Source organism: Solanum tuberosum, unplaced genomic scaffold, assembly GCF_000226075.1.
Source record: "Solanum tuberosum cultivar DM 1-3 516 R44 unplaced genomic scaffold, SolTub_3.0 scf00048, whole genome shotgun sequence".
Taxonomy (NCBI): Eukaryota; Viridiplantae; Streptophyta; class Magnoliopsida; order Solanales; family Solanaceae; genus Solanum; species Solanum tuberosum.
In genome coordinates this window covers 1651037-1670831 of record NW_006238976.1, presented here as the reverse complement: position 1 = coordinate 1670831, position 19795 = coordinate 1651037, and the positions used below count along the sequence as shown (strand labels likewise).

Here is a 19795-nt window from a genome sequence, read left to right as displayed (position 1 = left end):
TGGAAGAGAGAGGAGGGGGTGGGGGGGGGGGGGGGGCATAGGACCAAAACTATGATTAAATTAACAAATTAAAGCACAACTTTATAAACAAAAAAAAAAGTCTGACTAACAAAAAAGGTCAGCACTTTCTATCAACTCTTGTGCTAAATGATATGTTGTATCTATGAAATGTATCTAAATATATGAGTTGTTAACTACATTGGAAGGGAAGATTCCAATTCCATGGATACTGCAGTTTCTTCAAGTTCTACTGTTATCAAGCCATTGAGAAGTAGAGGATCTTGTTCATCAATATTATTCACCTTCCTGTTCCACACATGACAAAAGAGTATAATTCAGTAATAGACAGCGTAAACAAATATAAAACAGATATCAAGAGAAAAAAATTTGACACAATTGAGCTTAAATGAAGCAGTGAGGATTCGTACAAGTAAACCACAACTTGTTTGGGACTAAGGCGTTATTGTTGTTTTGACAAAAGAAGAAGTTATTTATGCTTCACAAACAAAACAAAAAAAGTCAGTTATGGGATGCTGCAGTTCTTCGTCTAACTTTAGAAAAATGCAGTAGAAAATTTGATGTCTCATAGGGACTTACCAGTGAATTGCAACCCTCAAGACTCAAAAGAGATGCTGTGAAGTGCCATAGCGGAATTTTTAACTTTCAGTGTAATTACAAATCAAGACAGGGTGGAGTTGAAGGGGAGTCTTAGCATTACAAGTAAAGTTGTTGCCTTGTCACAGGTTCAAGCTGTGGAAACACCCTTTTGCAGAAATGTAGGGTAAGGCTGCGTAAAATAGATCCTTGTGATACGGTCCTTCCCCGGACCCGTGTAAAGAGGGAGCTTAGTGCACCGGGCTGCCCTTCTTTTTTAAGACAGGGTGGTGTTATCAGAGATACTAAGGGAACAGTTTCACCATATGGAAGTTCCAGGATTTGGTGGTGATTCAGATATTTAACAATCCTCTCATTTCATGAATAATAATTAATGTAATCGCCAGTTAATACTACAATAATAATTGGGTTGACAGTCAAAATTTTAAAGAAGCTACTGGGTTCACGTGAACACGTAAGCTGGCCTCTAGATCCACCCCTGGATAGAGGTAGCCACAACCCTTTAGGCAACCTTTTCCAGCTAATAAGCTAATGAATAAATTATCCGTAAGGCTAACAAAGAAAAAGTTCCACCCTACTAAATCCCAAGATAAGACAATAACAACCTACTCGCCCACCAACAAGTCTTTCCAAAGGAAAAGAACGGTTTTATGTCAGTATGAGAGATGCCTATATGTTTATTACTGAAGTGCTGCTCATTTATGAGAATGTATTAAATTATCTACGCTCTCGGGTGTTTCTATAGTATGATAGGCAACACTTTCAGAGTCCAAAGCTATCTAATAAATATTTGGGAGGAAAATAGAGTGTTGTAGGACCCGCAAAAAGGGAAAATCAAGGGGGTGAAATGAAGCAAAAATATGTGAATACAAGAGAGGATATGAATGATCTGAAAGTAAGACAAGTCATACTTTCAAATATATTGAACTAACTGAAAGAAGCATGATTTTCAGTTCATTGGCCAGAGATGAGTTGAGAGCACCTACCCGCACGTCTTCTTATTGTGGCCTAGGCCCTTACACTTGCTGCACTGCATCTGACGTTTGACTATGTCAAAAGTGTCTGCCTTTTTCATCTTTGGTCGACCAGGTGGACGTTTTGTTGGTGGAGGTGTAACAACTATGACCATATGCTCCATATCTGGTTCACCTTTAATTGGTTTTTCCAGATGAGGTATGGGGTTAATTGATTCAGCATATGTTGCATGGTAACTCTCAGTTGAGAAGTATCGGGAGCAAAGATCATAGGGGCTCCTTCCTAGGTATTCAGAAACAGCAATAGTATGGCAACAAGGCAATCCATTAAGCTGCCACTCTTTGCAACTACAATCCCATTGATCAATATCAACTACTTCGACAGATTCACCACGAACTTCAAAAGTGCTGCCATGTGAGGGTAATGGATGAAGTGACCTCGCTTTTGATGCATCAATTTGAAGTTTCTGTTCCATCAAAGGTGTCAATGTAGTAACCCACTGACTGGATTCAACACGCCTAGCATAAATCAATTCCATTACTTTACCTCGTAACCCATCGACCATTTGAGTTATTGGCAGCTCATTCAACTCCGCTACCCAATCATGGAAAAGCTTCCCAAAGTTGGACATCAAGTGGCCATACCTTGCCCCACCAAAAAAGGCATTTGCCCAGTGTTCAGGCTCACTTCTAGAGACCCAATTGTAAACTTCAGGTGAGATAGCTTTTATATTCTCAACACAGCGCTCAAATGACTCAAGCTTTGGGGCAAAAGCAGCAGCACATAAATCTTGGATCATAAGGCGTCTGGCTTCATGTGAAAACTGCCCTTTTAAATCATTATTTAGTTTCTCTGCAAGATAATGCAGACAATAGCCGTGGTAGCACTCTTCACCAAAGACATTTTGCAAAGACTCTCTTATCCCTCTTTGGAAATCAGAAACAAAAGTTATTGGACAGGACGTTGCGACAGCAGATTTTAGTTCTGAAAGAAACCACTGCCAGTTGTCATTGGTCTCCTCATCTACAACTGCAAAGGCTACTGGGAAAACGCCATCATTCCCATCTATACCTATGGCAGCCAAAAGAGTACCTTGATACTTCGCATAGAGAAGAGTGCTGTCCAGGAAAAGAAGAGGCCGGCAACCTTGTTGGAAACCAGATATTGAGGCATGAAATGCAATAAACAAGCGATGGAAACTTGAGTCCTCCTTAGTGGCAATTGTAGCAACACTACCAGGATTAGTTTCTCTAATTTTCTCACAGAATAAAGGTAACTGACTGTACGCCTCTTTGAATGAACCTTGAAGCTGCTCTCGTGCCTTCTCTTTTGCACGTCTTGCCTGAGAATAGTTCAACTGAATGCCATATTCACGCTCAATATCTTTTGCTATATCCTTGGGCTTGTAGTTTGGAGCAACCTTCAACTTTTCCTTTATAATACTTCCCATCCATCCCCTTGTTGACCGGTATGCAGCTTTAACAGCAGCTCCGTCACATGTATGCTTTGCATTCATTTTCTTGATACATATTAGCTGAGTGGTAGGCAACCTTGATGCATATATGCACCAAGAACATCCTTCAACCTTGCATTTAGCAGTTACCCTGCGACTATCATTTTTCTTATACCTATAAGTGAATCCATGGGCAATTGAGTATTTATGCAGAGCTTCACGGAATTCAGCAAAACTACTGAACCTTTGACCCACGTCCGTTATTGTGTTCTCCCATTGCGTAGCTGCTCTGCGTTGCTTCTCATTATTCTCATCATTGCTTCCTGGATACGTACACAGGGGAGTAGTATCAATGGAAGCATCAACACCAAGCAGATCATCACAATGAATCATATCCACAGGGGTAGCAGGAGTAAGAGCTGCCTCTGACGCAGTTGTTGACCTGCATAGCAAGCAAGTAATTAACATTTAAGAATCCAATAAGAGATAGCATATCTTTCAAACTCATTCACATCTAGAAGAATCAGTATGATAAAGCACTTGGAGCAAATTGTGTAGGAAACACTACCAAAAGAGCTAATAGAAACTTGTCAGGCTAAGATACAAACAATCATTAAGGTCCATGCCATCTAAGTGCAAGCTAAGTGTGTTCAAACTTCCTCTGTTAGAAAATTACACCATAAAAATAGGGTAAAAACAAACTTCTTGGTATATATGTGAATTGTTGTATCCCTTGATAGTTAATTATATATTAACTCAGTGTGCAAGTTGGGCTCTTTATATATCCCCTTGTTAAAATTTCTGGCTCCGCCACTGCGTACAACAACTATTACACCTAAATCCCAAGTTGAGCCGGCCAACTATATCAATTCTCAACATACGTAGCAGTTCACTTAGACCTGTTTGTCCATGTCATGTGAGTGAAACAATAAAATAAACAAACTATCATGTGAGTGAAACAACAAATAAACAAACTAAACTAAAATTGAAGAAAAGTAAGTACCTACTAGCAGAGACATTGGGTACATTTTTCACAACAGCTTCATCATAAATTATGAAGATCTCAACTTGGTCAGAATCCTTGATAAAATTCATCATACGCTTGAGGTCCTTATCTTTAGAAATAGTGATGAGAGTTTTCTTATTCCCAGGAAGAAAATATTTTACAGTCATTCCTTCAATGCCACGCTGAAAGTTCTCTGCTACTTCTTTCTTAAATTCAGCCAAAATTGTCTGGTCATTGATGTCCAAAGCATAAGCCTCTCCACCTATATATGTCAAAAAACCATCCTCATTGTTTGTCACAAACTCTCCTCCAGATTGACATATTGCAATTATCTTCTTGGAAGCCATCACAAGGACATAAAATCCTCAACCAATTCAAAAACTGCAAAAGAGGGAAAGAAAAAAAAAAAAAGGAAGACTTTAATTACAACAAACAAAATTGGTGTTGTCTATGTGAAATCATTTTTAACAAAAGTTTAAATGGACCGTGAAAATTAACCTACATTCCCAATTCAATTCAACACAACAACATACCAATGTAATCCCACAAGTGGGGTCTAGGGAGCATGGAGTATACGCAGACCTTACCCCTATCTTGTAGAGATATAGAGGTTGTTTCCAATAGACCCTTGGTTTAAAATACGCATTTTCAAGTAGTTTGAAAAAGAGAATATAGAACTAAGAGGGTAAGTGAAGTATAAGCAGCATGATTCAACCTACATTCCCAATTCAATTAAAAAAAAGCTCAAATCTTTACTACATGCATAATTAAACAATGAAAACTTTTAAAGCTAGCAACAAGAAGAGAAAAAACAAGAGATTTAAAACAACAAAAGAAATAGCGTTGACTGTATGAATCATCCATAAGACTGTAACATTAAGTTCAAACGGACCATTAAAAATCAACCTACATTCTCAATTCAATAAAAAAGCTCAAATCTTTACCGCAGTTATAAAGCTAGGAACAAGAAAAAGACAAATACAGTTAAAACAAATGTATGAATCATCTAAGACTGTAACAATAAGATCAAATGGGCCATGAAAAATCAACCTACATCCTCAATTCAATAAAAAAGCTCAAATCTTTACCACAGTTATAAAGCTAGCGACAAGAACAAGAAAAACACAGTTAAAACAAAAAGTTTTAACAATAAGAATCATCTTTAACAATAAGTTAAAATACAACAACAAGGCAACCAATGTAATCCGACAAGTGAGGTGTGGGGAGGATAGCGCACATGCACACCTTACCCCTACCTCATAAAGGTAGAGAAGCTATTTCCGAAACACCCTATGCTCAAGTGCATCAAATCAAAATAATTATGTACAAGTAAATACACCAATGAAGAAACAATAAGTTCAAATACAAGAACAACAACAACAACAAGGTAACCAATGTAATCCGACAAGTGAGGTGTGGGGAGAATAGCGCATACGCAGACCTTATCCTACCTCGTAAAGGTAGAGATGCTATTTCTAAGGACCATCGGCACAAGTGCATCAAATCAAAATAGTTATGAGCAAGCAAACACAGCAACAAATAAACAATGAGTTCAAACGGACCACAAAAATCAACCTACATTCCCAATTCAACAAAAAAGATCAAATCTTTATCACAGACATCAGTAAATAATGAAAATTTAAAGCAAAACCATAATCAAAAGACAAAAAAAAATCAATAAATAAAGAACACCCACGAAGGTAAAAACACGTAAAAGCCTAAAACAAGAGAGAGACACTAGTAAAAGAGAAGAGAAGACAAAAAACACATGGTTTTTCAAAAACCTCGTACCTGTCGAAACAGAATTCAAGAAAATTCATAAGGTGGACAATGTACAATTTTATTAAAAACAAAATCTTTGGGGCAATTGAGGAAAAAAAGTGAATATTCTTAGTACCTGTCTGATGATGATGAAAAATTGCTGCAAAGTTTTGAAGAAATTAGGGCAAAGTGAAAGAAGAGAGAAAGAGGGAGGGCTTGTGATGGGAAAGATTCAACTTTGTGGCTCTAAAATCGGATGTACTTAAGCAATTGGAGGAGGTGAACGTAATTAACCCTAATTCATTCAATGACAACTTTACCCCTAAAATTTGTCCTAAAATGTCAAAACTCCCCCATATTTTTGGAATTAGATTTGTCATTTTTTTTTTAAGGAAATAAAATAATTAATTACTTTTTATTATTATTTATATGGTCAAATTGTTGAAAAATTGTGTGAAAAATATCTGAGTTGAAATTACTTTATTTTTAGCTAGCGTTTGGCCCCAAGTTCTCAAATATTTTTGGCAAATAATATTTGGACCAAGTTTTTGGTCAAATTACACCATGTGTTTGGCCTCAAGTTTTTCCAAGAATGTTTGACTATTTCAAAAAATGTGATTTATACCCATAAGTTCTAAAAACTATTAAAAATATCCATAAATTTGTATTATCTATTTATAGTGAACATATTCTGTTAAAAAATAACTTTATAGCATAATTGATGATAATCATCAACAACAAAATAACAATATAGACAAGACAATACATTAATCGCATATTCAAACTTGTCATTGATTCGGTTATAATTCTAACCATTAAAAACAAATTGTTCTTTTTTTCAATTTTGTCATTCAAATTAGAATTTGAACTTTTCTGGAAGAGGTAGTAACAAATATTAGTTGAAATTAATAAATAATGGGTATTTTTTATAAAATATAAAAGTTTGGGGTAATTTTTAAAATTTCTAAATATTAGAACTTGACCCAAATACTAGTTTTTTTTCTAGTATTTGAGAACTTAGGATACTTGGCAAATATATTTGCCAAGTTATATAACCAAACACCACTCCCCAAGTTTTTCTAAATTTTTTTCAAATATTCTTAGGGTCAAACGGTCCTTCAATAGAAGTTTGGAGTTTGAGTCATCAAAATATGAAAAAATAGCTTATCACGTGATTAATTCATATATAAGTCGTATGTATCAATTTATTTTCTTTCATTATTTTTTTTCGTGTGATAAACTTCAACCGTTTTCTATAATTAAAAAGGTATTGTAAAGTAGATAGGTAAAATACAAAAGTTATAGTTAGGATTGACAAAATAGCTCATGAAAATCTGATTCATGAAATTAGTTTAAGTTGATTATCCATTTATTAATATTTCCCATTTTATTCTCCTCAAATTCAATTCATCTTAAGTTATAGATGATATATTTCCCCAAATTGACCAATGATTTCTTCTTCTTTTTTCCTTTTCTAAGCCTTCTTTTTTTTAGAAAACTCTGTCTATAAATCTATGTTTATAACTCTATGTTTACAATTATTTAATATAGGATTTAAATAGAAAATGAAGAATGTATACACCATCGCAATCCAAATATTACATTTTTTTAATTCATAGATACCAATAGAGAGAAGGGAGTGAATGAAGAAAGAGCAAAAGATTTATCTTGAATTTAGAAACGAGAAAAAGGTAAAAGAATATCTCTAACGTTTATAATTTATTTTATACTACATATAGAATGATCATGCATAGCACGGACCCAAAATGTATAATTTTGAAAGAACAATTACAACTTTTCTCTCATTATCATGAACAAATATGTACTTGTTATTTACAACCTATAACTCATGCCCAAGCTAAAAAAAAGAGTCAAAGAGACATGTTATTGATCTGTTGCGTGTTCAATTTCCTCTTACTAGATAATAATATGATAAAATTACAAGCTAATTCAGAATTGGTACCCCCTTGGTTGTTCTGAATTGTTTTCAACATAATTACTATTACAAACTAAAAGTATTAGTTCAATAATAGTCAGAGGTAGACAGAAGTGAACCCATGATTTGAACCGTGAGGGAGCATCAATATCTTTAACATAGATATATCAATTACAAGAGGCAAAGGGTCACTCATACTTCTTTGGTGAAAAAAATATTGTATTAATCTCCATACAACACTGTACAATTACAAAGAACTAAAAAAAATTAACATACCTATGTATTAGCCATATCTACACAAGGGAAAATATAGTAAATATAATTAAGTATTATATCTATATCCATCTTCTAGATTTAATATTCTTATGTTTTCTCTGAATAACCTATTTTTGATTGTATCATTTAGTATCATTTCTACGTATATATAATAGATGTTGAATCTCTTTCAATTTTCTTTGTGTGTATTTTGTTATGAATATAACTTAGCTGGAGGACCTATGTGAGAAGATGTCAAATTACATTTGGGACCCTAGGAAGATTCCTATATATATAAGAGGGAAATACTCAATTAGGGTTATGCTATGAACTTGTCTCTTATTTCTTAGTTTCTTAGGTTAATCTCGAACCTCCCACCATTCTTCCTTTTTATTTCTACTTCTTCCTTTGGAAGGATTGGTTACTAGTTTGAGAATGATGAACTCTTATAATTGTACGTGTAATTCCAATTATCCATTTGAATACAATATGAGTTCATTGCACAAAGGTTTTATAAGATCCCTGCTAAAGATCAAGCGCTTACCAATTACTATCATGTCAAAAGTTATAGCTAATAGCAGAGACGCAACATAGCTCATAGGCAGGAAATTGACATTACCCAACAATCCTTACCATATTAAGGCATCATTGTACAGAGAACATTTGAATTTCGATTTACAGAAAAAAAACTTCTATGTAGTGAAGATGAACCAGCAATGTTACTCATCACAGTTTCGAACATGGCCAAATAATGAAAGTTCCTGCTCTGCCTTCTTCTGTGCAGCCCTCTTCTGGTTTCTCTGGCAGCTGAATCACTTTGAACTGTTCAACTTGTTGTAGACGCGGACACTAAGGTCGTGAAATATCTCAAACAATCTCTTAAGGAAATGACAATGACAAGTGGTTAATGCAAGATCAAATGATCATACATACAAGTCGTTTGATTAACAGAAAAGTTATGTAGGAATTAGTTATACGTAGATTGAAAAATACAAGCAAAACCAAAACAAAGTGAGTGATTTCGATTAATCCAACACAAATTTGAATTGTTGAAGGGTTAAAGTGTACAACTCGAAAATCATCAAGGAAGGTAACGAACATTTCAGTGGATAGAATAAACTACCAAGTCAGCAAGAAACGGTCTTCACATCCGACAACAAGAAATGGCCACAACCATCCAATTTTTCAACTCCTTTTATATTAATTTCCATTTTTCACACCATTTCTTGTATGAAAAAAATAAAATTCCCAATCAATTCCAAAAAAAATAAAATAATCGTAGCTGAAAATCTAGCCGGAAATCATCATGCCAGTAACGGATAATCAAGGATCATTCCTCAATCGGATAAGTATCCGTCGGAATCAAGTTTCGAATATGGAAAACAATCATGAACAAGACCAAGAAGACCTCGAACTTTTTCAGAAACACGTAGCTGAACGTTTTGCTGATCTATTACCAAATGATTCGTCAACCACAACTGATTCCCCTGCGAAGGATCAATCACCACTTTTCTCGATTTCATGGTATCGTAAATTGCTCGATGTTTTCCTCTGTTGTGAGGCTGAATTTAAAGCACTTGTTCTAATCGGACGCGATCCTGTTCAGTTTTCGAAACCTCCATTGGATCGTCTTGTCCCTGATATTCTAGATCGTTCGATTAAATCTCTTGATATTTGTAATGCAGTGACGCACGGGTTAGAACTTGTGCGTCACTGGCAAAAGTTAGCTCTAACAGCCGTTATGGCGTTAGAGCAAAATCCAATGGGAGATGGACAAGTAAGGCGAGCGAAAAAGGCGTTGAACACGTTGCTTACGTCGATGATGCTGGATGATAAAGAGAATAATTATCACGCTAAAGTCGCCGAACGAACGTGGTCGTTCGGACGACGTAGTGGCGGAGCTGGAAATAATGCTAATAATAAAGATAGAACTAATGGTACTTTTCGTTCAATGTCGTGGCCTGTTGCGAAGTCGTGGTCGGCTTCGAAACAGGTTCAGGCTATGGCGTCCACTCTGGTGGCGCCACGTGGAGGTGAGTCCACTGGACTCGCCCTGCCAATTTACATCATGAGCACGATTTTCGTGTTTGTGATGTGGGGATTGGTGTCAGCAATTCCGTGTCAGGAACGTACGGGACTGCTGACACATTTCCCAATGATGAGGAATTTGAATTGGGGACAGTCATTAATTTCACTGCAGGATAAAATTGCTGAGGAATGGAAGAAAAAGGAGAAAAAAGGGACAACTGGTGTGTTGGATGAGCTGCAGAAAATGGAGAAAGTTGCACAGAACTTGGTTGATTTTGCAGAGAATTTTCAGTTTCCGGCGGAGGAGGAGAAGGTGGAGGAAGTGGCTGCACAGGTGGCAGAGATGGCGGAGATATGCCTGAAAATGGAGGAGGGATTAGCGCCATTGCAACAACAAATTAGAGAAGTGTTTCATAGGATTGTGAGGAGCAGAGGTGAAGTTCTTGAGGTTCTTGATCAAATTGGTAAAATGTCAACACCAGTACTTTATTGATTTTAACAAAAGATTTCAATTTTTTTTTTACTATTTCCAATATTAAGGATTAGTTTATCTTGGTTTTTAAAATTTCTGTTCACAAAAAAGCTGACTAGTTTTTGTAATAATTAACTACTATAATTCAAGTTTTTGTTAGTTTCATTATGTAAAAGAGAAATGAATTGTAGATTGATTGGTTTTGCAATGCATGTATCTCTACACATTGAAATTTTGTTGGACACGTGTTCAATTCTAGTTAGGACTTTATAAGATGTGTTCAATTTCAATTAGGATTCTTGGAAGCTAAATCCTAAACCCTAGTTCATGCCTATATAAATGGTACTATATTCCCTTGAAAAGTCATCTCGAATATTCCACAAAGGTCATGGAATATTCATATATAGGTCAAATCTAAATCATTCTAGTTCGAGAAATACACCACTAACAGCCCTTAGGAGAGTAGAATTAAGGGAGGAACATTATTATCAATAAAATATTCATATTTCTTCAGATTTTATTTGTGTGATTGTAACTTATTTTCCGTCACTTTAAAACTTGTTGCAAACAGTATAGATTGAGTTTCTATAGTACAAGTATTTCTTTGTCTCAAAGATTGTGTGGTGATTGAGATTTTCCAATTGGTTTTAATTATTCTGTATTCTAAGTTCAATGACTTGATTAATTTGAATCGTATCCATCGAGTAGACATTTTAAGGATCAAAAGACTCTATGCTCAAAAGTTCTCCATTCTCACTACTAGTGTTCGAGCCCTATGACTTATAAGTAAGGGTGGAGAGATTTCAATCATGTTACTTCATTCTTTGATGGTAAGACTCTGACTAGCATATCAACCTAAAGACATTCACAACCAACCTAAAAACATTTTGTTTTAACAAATTTTAAATGAACTTAAATTTAACGGAATGTACGCAAAGAATTCAAATAACTAATCCCAACTAATTGAGATTTGAATTCTGTTGTAGACTTTTTGCAGATCTACTCAAAAATGATTCCTCTAGTCGTACTTATTTTCAACATTTCGTGAAGTGAAATAGCCACTATATATGCCGCCTCATCACTCAAAGCGAATATATAATCGAGTGTTTATATAATGTATATTTTGACCATATTTGATAAACTAGATAGAAAGTTACACCTAAGTAAGTTTCCTTTTGTTAATATGATCATTCAGCACGAAACTTCAATTTACGCGAGTATGTCCTATACCACTTTGTTTGCCAAAAGTTTTTTACTTCTCTTCATGAACATGTTGAGATGTATGTGTCGGTATATTAAGAGCGATAAGATAAAGAATGATGATATTCAAGACAAAGTAAGAGTGACCACGGTGGTGGACAAGATGACGGAAGAGAGACTATGATAGTTTGAGCATGTGACGATGAGATGTGTGGACACCCCATGAGAAGGTGCGAGAGGTTGAATATAGTGGGTCACAAAGAGCATATATATGTACGCAGAAGAAACATTGAGAAAACATGATTTAGATTGGATATGACACATCTTCAACTTATCAAGGACATGACCTTAGATATGAGGATATATTCGAGATCACATACAAGATTAGAAGGTTAAATAAGTAGTTAATAGTTGTTTATTACTAGCCTATTCATGTATTTGGCTTGGTGGTAATATAGAGGCTAGAGCACCATATCTTTTGTAGTATAAGCCTATTCATGTAGTCTTCCACTTTTGGTATCTAATATCACCTTCTAATATATTTAGGTGATCGTACCTTCTTCTTCTTGTTATGGTTCCTTGCATATACGCTCCACACTACTTGCTATTAGTTGTCATGTTTCTTTTCACTACTATTCTTCTTTTAATTACGATTTAGATTTGCATAAGCCATGAGTTTTTCGGAAATAACCTCTCTACCTCGGAGAGGTAGTGATACACTCTACCCTCCCCAAACGTCATTGTGTAAGATTTCACTGGATATATTATTATTATATTTCTATTATGATTTTATAAGAAATTTGAAATGAATATAGCTTAGACTCATTGCAAATAATTTTAATAGATTTTCTACAAAATTTGAAGTCATTTGGTTGGTAGAGATTAGACTAATTTTAAAATAAAAATTCCAAAAATAGCAAAAGTAGTTATCCATATAATTAATTAACGAGATGTTACACATTTTTTTCTATTGTCAATTTTAGTGTACAAACGAAAATTTTCATTTTCGAGTAAAACATGTAAAAATAACCAAAAATAAACATTTTGTCTTCATACAAATTTGTATGCCAGTTCTTGCATCTGCGTTTTCCATCTTCAACACTGACGCAAAATTTGCAGAAAGATAATAAAAACCCAGTAAACGTCTCTTGTCTGCTTCCTACAGGCTACGAGCCATCATCCCGACGTTTCGGCCATCTGTAGAGCCACAACAAACAAACAGCAATAGAGGCATCCAATTGGGCACCAATAATTAATCAACAGTAGTAGTAGAGTAGTACTTGTCAATTTTATATTATTAATTTCAGATCACCTTTTTTATGTCTTCAGGTTCTTAACAACTTTATCTCTTTCCTCATCTCCTCAATATCTTCAATTTTCTCTCTAAATCCTAATTTCTGAGCTTTCTCGTTTGATTTATTATAGTTGTTGTTCGGAGATTAATGGCGACTATGCCTAATACGATGTCGTTTAAGCAAGGTCTTTCACTCTGGTGTCCTCAATCAGCTGCCTTGAATCGGATTCCAAGGGTTTCGGTTCCTTCTAGAAGCTTCAGGAGAAGTTTCGTTGCTGCTGCTTCGTTTGATAATGAGAACCGAGAGTGAGTTTTTTTCACTTTTGATTTTGATGTATTTATGTTTGATGCGTGTGTAATTTGGCGAATTTGAAATGTGGATGATTTTAGGTATGTGGTAGTTGGAGGAGGAAATGCAGCTGGATATGCGGCTAGAACTTTTGTTGAGCAAGGACAAGCTAATGGAAAGTTATGCATTGTGACCAAAGAGGTAGCTAAACAACTTGAGTAGAATAATCACTATCGACCTCTGATTAATTGTATAGCAAAATATTGACAGAAATTTAGGCGTGAGTTGTTTTTGTGTTTTTAGTACATTTATATGTTGTTGATGAGATTTGTATTTTAGTGTAGAGATAAGTGTGAAATTTAGAGAATCTATAGTGTAAGAGAACTCTTTAGTTGTCTTACAGGACAAATTATTGAGTACTAGAGTGAAACAGGCCCAAGGACTGGAGTAGACATAGAGGATTTATGTAGTTGAACTTAACTAGTTTGGGATGAGAGTGTTGTAGTTGTTTTTGATATTTTGTCGAGTATTATTTGAAATGTTGAGTGGAACTCTTTTAGGTAGTTCTGTCCTTTAAGCTGTTCGAATTGTGGAAGCTGTATAAGAAACTAATTGAATGGATGCTTGAAACGCTAGGTTTAGGGTCTGTTATTTTGCTTGAGTTGTTTTCATTTGAAATATAAAGTTCCATTTTGTGCTAATGCAGCCATATGCACCATACGAACGTCCAGCATTGACCAAAGCATATTTGTTTCCTCTGGACAAAAAGCCAGCACGTTTACCGGTGAGCTTTAATTGATCATTTAAGTATTGAAAATGTCTACATCTTCTTGTGTGATATTTGCAAATTTTATAGCTCTCAATTATTGTTAATGCCAATTCAGCATGTTTTTGAGGAATACCATTTAACTGTATAATTTTAGGGCTTTCATACTTGTGTTGGTGCTGGTGGTGAGAGACAAACGCCTGATTGGTACAAGGAACAAGGGATAGAGGTAATGCATTTTTGTCTAATCAATTGCATTGCAACTTGTACAAGTGTGATGTAATTGTGATGTTCTTTGGTTTACTGAAAGGAAAGCAAGGTAAATCTATTGAAGATTTGAGAATATATTTACCAGTTAGGAATTCCAGGACAGTTTGAGAGGAAACGCGATCTCATTTTGTTCTTACTTTCATTTCTTTATTCAGCTCCAGCATTCTGACTATCAAGTAAGTCTATTTGAAGATAAATGTTTACCTTTTTTTTCAGATGTTGTATGAAGATCCAGTAACAGGAGTTGATATAGAAAAGCAAACTCTGACAACAAATTCAGGAAAGCTGCTCAAGTATGGCACCCTTATTATTGCAACCGGATGTACGGCATCCAGGTAACCATGCTTGCTATACTAGAGTGCTCTCTGATCCAAACCTGTTATTTATTTTGCAATAGGAATTCTTATTGATAGATGAAAAGATTAGAATTTGCACTCATCCACTTGCGCCTTGGTCCAATAAAAAAGATGGACCAGAAAAAGTTTTTTTCTCCTTTAATAAACCTCATATATTCCATTTACTGTATTAATTTATTGCTCTAATTTGCATATGCTGATATGCCCTCCAATCCTGATTAAAGTACCAAACACAGAATAATTTAGTATTAATTGACATCAGATTTCCTGAGAAGATCGGAGGAAATTTACCTGGGGTTCACTATATTCGGGATGTGGCGGATGCTGATTCATTAATATCCTCACTGGTAAGATCACCCTCATTTCGATGCTTATAATCGGTTTCCTAAAATTTAAAGATACATCACATAACTTTTGCATATGGATGATCTTCTGTGGTGATATGCATGATATTATTTCTAATCTATGTTGTTTTATTTTAGGGGAAAGCAAAAAAGCTTGTAGTTGTTGGTGGTGGCTATATAGGAATGGAAGTTGCTGCAGCTGCTGTAGCCTGGAAACTTGATACAACTGTGAGTTTCCTTAAATGCTTTCCGTCACTTTGCTAAATAAGAAATGCTGTTTGCGAGAAAAAATAAATAAGAAATGTGAATCCACAAACCATGTTTAGCTATTTCGTTTATAAAAACAAAATTGCACATTTGGTGGGAAAATTTCCATATAAGCAAAACCCGTTGATGATAACATGACGAATAATAACATGTAAAGTTCCAAAATATATGTTTTCTGCTACTAGTTAAAAGAAGTCCATGTTCCTTTCTCGGTCTGATGAGTCCTCTGTTCAAAGAGTTAACTGAAGCATATTAATCAGTTTATTACCTTACAAATGAAGTATTCAATTTTTCTTATTCCTCTGAGGTTTGAAACTTGCCTGCATTTGAATATCGTACCAGTATACTCTACTCCTGATTTTACTAACTGTGTTGAGAACATAGATAATTTTCCCAGAAGAGCATCTCTTATCAAGACTGTTCACTCCTTCTCTTGCCCAAAAGTATGAACAACTCTACCAAGACAATGGTGTCAAATTCGTCAAGGTTCTCCATCCTCTTTCCACTCTAGTTCTGGTGTCAGTATGCCTCCTTTATCAACCTAGTTTATAAGCTTCTAATTGAATTTTATCCTTTCCCAGGGTGCTAAGATAAAACATCTAGAATCTGGTCCAGATGGCCGGGTAACTGCAGTTAAGCTTGAAGATGGATCAAGTATAGAGACAGACACGGTAAAACAGCGATTTTCATGTTCTTTGAAATTCTTATTATAACCGAGGATTGGAATATCTCATACAATTGTGTGGATAAAGAAGTTGAAAGCTCAAGTCATTTGCATATCCTTTATGAATTTGCAGGTTGTTATTGGTATTGGAGCAAAACCTGCTGTCAGTCCATTTGACATGGTTGGCTTAAACAAAACTGTTGGTGGAATAGAGGTTAGCACTCTATTTATCTCTATGCTAGGATTTATCTAGTTACAATTTACGGCTAAACCACTCTCCTAATTGCAAAATGGTTATGATCTTCCACCAATTCATGATACCCTACAAGTTGGAAAGGTGAATCAAAAATATCTTTTACCTTAAAGTTAAATATCGATTTAATCAGTTCTGGACAGGATGTCACTCTAGATGGTTGATTCTATTAAGATTCAGATTTATGTCCTTACATGTATTTCCTTTTATCTGTTTAGCATGGTTCCATGAAGTACATTAATTGTATGGTCTACAAGAAGTCTTCACTATATCTGAAAGAAGGCATAGTCTAATACATTCAAAGGTGGGCAGAGAGTTTTGTTCCTGTTCCACGAGTTGAAAATATTCATGTTCAGAGCAAATTTCTCTAACTCATACTTAAACTATTGTTTTGTTGCAAATACATGCATGTAAATCCTTTGAATTTGTTTGTTTCCTCTGCTTATTCAAGTAAAGGAAAAAAAAAGAGGGAAAAGAAATTTCCGTTTTCTTCAATTTTCCAATTGAAGAGTGAGAAGGTTATAAATATAGGTATATTACTCCTGATCAATATAGCTCTTTTGGTGTTTGACAATGATGGACTGTAGTAATACCAGTGAGGAAGTTGGTTCCAGTAATAAAAGAGGATGTTTTAATTATGCCAAATGATATTTACTCTTCTGTAACTTCAATCCTTTTAGTGTTGTTATCTCTGGGCATAACTGAGAAATCTGATGGTGCTTCTTTCTATTAACATACCTTCAGAAGGTGAGAGCTTGATCTTTCCTAGAAATGATTACACCTCAATATTTAAAATTCAGGTTGACGGCCAGTTCCGAACAAGCATACCTGGAATCTTTGCCATTGGAGATGTTGCTGCATTTCCATTGAAGGTTAGATCTTCTGACTAACTTCATACATTTTTTATTTTATTTTTGTTTAATGAACGAACTATGCTAACCGTGCAGATATACAACCGAATTGCACGGGTGGAGCATGTTGACCATGCTCGTAAATCTGCGCAGCATTGTATTAAATCATTGCTAACTGCACACACGCACACGTAAGTTAATTTAAGTTCTGTTCATAAGCAACAATAAACTTCTTTTCATTCAATCTTCCTAAATCTTGTATTGTTTCCTGAATGCAGGTATGACTATTTACCATACTTCTACTCAAGGGTTTTTGAATATGAAGGAAGCTCTAGGAAAGTGTGGTGGCAATTCTTTGGTGACAATGGTAAGAATATTTTTGTTTTGCTTTTCTTGATAATGTCCAACTACTTGTGTAAACAATTCCATAGCTGGTATTGATGGTACCATCTTATGAACAGTTGGGGAGGCTGTTGAAGTTGGGAATTTTGATCCAAAGGTTGCAACATTTTGGATCGACTCTGGTATGCACTCTATTGTTTCTTTTTGTGTGTATCTGGTTGTGTAGGTTATGTTTCTTCCCCATTCCTTTCTTTTTAGGGAGCTATACTTCAAAAAGATAATACTAATAAATACAAGGCAAAAGAAGAGTGATATAAACATACATCTTTTCAGGAAAGCTGAAGGGGGTTCTTCTTGAAAGTGGGAGTCCTGAGGTATGCACTCTTCCAAGGATGTTCTCATGTCAAATTTAGTAGCTATATGTAATGGTCTATGTACATAAATATGCAAGCTGCAGAAATGTCTACAATGAGTCGTCAAATGTTTTCCTTGCCCCTCTCTCTTGACCTTTGAAACCATCCCTCCAAAAACCTAACGTAGAAAAGGTGAGTTGTCAAGGAAGAGTCTGTTCATTCATATCCAGGAAAGTGATTATTATTTATATAATATACTATAAAGTATGAGATATATGAAAAATTTTATAGTCGTCCAAAGTGAACTCGTCTATGTGTATCATATGCATGGTTCTGTGTGACACTGTGAAAGAGCCACGGTTAACTAGCATAGCCATATTTCTTACTTCCATCTACAAGAGTTTGTCTCTGCTTTTAGCTTAGGATGCATTTGGATTCTGTGAGCAATTTTTCTCCTTAATATGATGCTACTTAAATCATATAACAGGACTTGTCACTTATCTTTTCTTGTATATGGAATTTGGGGGTACACATATAGTCGTACCCAATGTCAATACTTCATCTCGGGAAGTAGTCATGCATGTGCTCACATATTGTTGAAGGAAGCTCAGAGAAAATAGGGAAGTTCAATGGTAGAGTTGATAGTTTCACCTGCCAGGAGTTCTGGAAAAACAAAATAGTTTCTGTTACTCCATAGACAAGTATATATGCTTGTTTCTATCTGTCATGTTGATGGCTTTGAACCTATGTTAAGCTCCAGCAATATATAAAATCATACTATAATAACATAAAGGCCCCATCCCCAGTCCCACCATATGGACATCACAGCATTGTTTGAAGCACTTGCCTCTCCACCATAGTCCATTTCGCCTCCCTCCATCCTTTCTGAAACAGCATTGCAAGCATGAAAAGTGCATCAAGCAACCTTGTGTTTCCTAGAAGTTAACTGGTCTTCTTGAACTTTTGCGCAAAGAACAATATGCTGTAAATATTCTCCCCATTTAGACCGTCTGTATTGTTAGTCTCTGCTTTTCTTTCTGGGAGAGAAATGAATGTAAGTTTGTCCCTTACCTAGAAAGGCAAGATTTTGCTTAATTTCTCTCCTATTACTGTCTTACCCAATCATCTCATCATTCAGTGAAAACAGGATTGTCTTTGTCTTATGGTATCTTAATGATCTTTTCTCGAATTGTTTCAGGAATTCCAACTGCTTCCAAAACTTGCACGGAGCCAGCCCTCTATTGACAAAGCCAAACTTCAAAATGCATCATCCGTTGAAGAGGCTCTAGAAATTGCTCAAGCTTCCTTGAAGACTGAAGCTGCAGTTTGATCACCAGTTCACCACCCATCAAGAACATCCTCTCGCACAGTACACCTATTTTCCAGATTGAGGTATCGACATACCCATTTGGCAATTTCGGCAGCTTGTAAGATTGAAAGAGAAAGAAAGAGGACAACGTATTAGATTGATAATATATCGTAGAAAAATTGATGAGAGCGAGCGGGGTGTGGGCACTTGTTTATGTTAGGATATTAGATTTGTAATAAGAATGTCACTTGAAAATGGATTTCTAACATGAATCCAAATGATTATAGTGTCTCAATGGTTCCAATGAATTAAGTACAGTTCTCTCTTTTTCACATTAATTCCAAGTGCATCTGAAAGGTTACATGTTTAGACATTCAATTTCTTTGCTTGAGATACTGAAGTTTATGTACATATGTGATATGACTATAGTTCTGTCATCTTTGTTTGATCCATATATGCATGGACTTCAAATAGAGATAGCTAAAGTCGGATAAAAATGACTACGGTTGAACTTCAGTCATATGTAACTTCAACCACTGTGTCTAAAGTTTGATTTAGTCAAAAGACACCGTATATCTAAACATATTTTCAAGTGAAATTTTTACCAAAATCCATATTATCCAAAAGTTCCACTATGGGCCAATCGTGTATGCTCCACTTATTTATACGATCCAATCGTAATTCTGAGACCACCTTTTGGAGATTGAAATTTAATATTTATATTCGTTAATTCCTA

General features: G+C 35.3%; 3 protein-coding genes across 3 annotated transcripts; 2 read left to right on the top strand and 1 right to left on the bottom strand.

Moving 5' to 3' along the window:
- Positions 1-63: 63 nt before the first annotated feature.
- LOC102583698 (uncharacterized) lies at positions 64-6049 on the bottom strand. The gene is made up of 4 exons (XM_006343871.2): positions 5947-6049; positions 4047-4430; positions 1602-3485; positions 64-306 (listed from the first exon to the last, which is right to left on the bottom strand). The coding sequence occupies exons 2-4, from the start codon at positions 4394-4396 to the stop codon at positions 195-197; spliced, it is 2346 nt and encodes a 781-aa protein (XP_006343933.1). The 5' UTR covers positions 4397-4430; positions 5947-6049; the 3' UTR covers positions 64-194.
- A 3128-nt stretch (positions 6050-9177) lies between these two features.
- On the top strand, positions 9178-10592 carry LOC102583171 (uncharacterized). The gene has a single exon (XM_006343957.2). It carries the CDS (start codon positions 9308-9310, stop codon positions 10520-10522), a length of 1215 nt encoding a protein of 404 aa, XP_006344019.1. The 5' UTR covers positions 9178-9307; the 3' UTR covers positions 10523-10592.
- Positions 10593-12725: 2133 nt separating this feature from the next.
- On the top strand, positions 12726-19397 carry LOC102583368 (monodehydroascorbate reductase 5, mitochondrial). Its single transcript, XM_006343870.2, has 17 exons — positions 12726-13030; positions 13127-13301; positions 13386-13485; positions 13991-14068; positions 14208-14279; positions 14537-14655; positions 14939-15023; positions 15159-15248; positions 15672-15773; positions 15869-15958; positions 16085-16165; positions 17005-17076; positions 17152-17246; positions 17334-17422; positions 17517-17579; positions 17731-17771; positions 18949-19397. The coding sequence occupies exons 1-17, from the start codon at positions 13021-13023 to the stop codon at positions 19078-19080; spliced, it is 1494 nt and encodes a 497-aa protein (XP_006343932.1). The 5' UTR covers positions 12726-13020; the 3' UTR covers positions 19081-19397.
- Positions 19398-19795: the final 398 nt, after the last annotated feature.

Bases quoted from the DNA above. Each gene is read 5' to 3' on its own strand.
- LOC102583698 (XM_006343871.2), bottom strand. From the start codon at position 4,396: ATGGCTTCCAAGAAGATAATTGCAATATGTCAATCTGGAGGAGAGTTT. The intron at 3,486-4,046 runs GTACTTACTTTT...CTTGCTATGCAG, and splicing joins CCCAATGTCTCTGCTAGTAG to GTCAACAACTGCGTCAGAGG. The intron at 307-1,601 runs GTAGGTGCTCTC...TGTGTGGAACAG, and splicing joins CACAATAAGAAGACGTGCGG to GAAGGTGAATAATATTGATG.
- LOC102583171 (XM_006343957.2), top strand. From the start codon at position 9,308: ATGCCAGTAACGGATAATCAAGGATCATTCCTCAATCGGATAAGTATC.
- LOC102583368 (XM_006343870.2), top strand. The intron at 15,024-15,158 runs GTAAGATCACCC...GTTTTATTTTAG, and splicing joins ATTCATTAATATCCTCACTG to GGGAAAGCAAAAAAGCTTGT. The intron at 16,166-17,004 runs GTTAGCACTCTA...TTTAAAATTCAG, and splicing joins AAACTGTTGGTGGAATAGAG to GTTGACGGCCAGTTCCGAAC.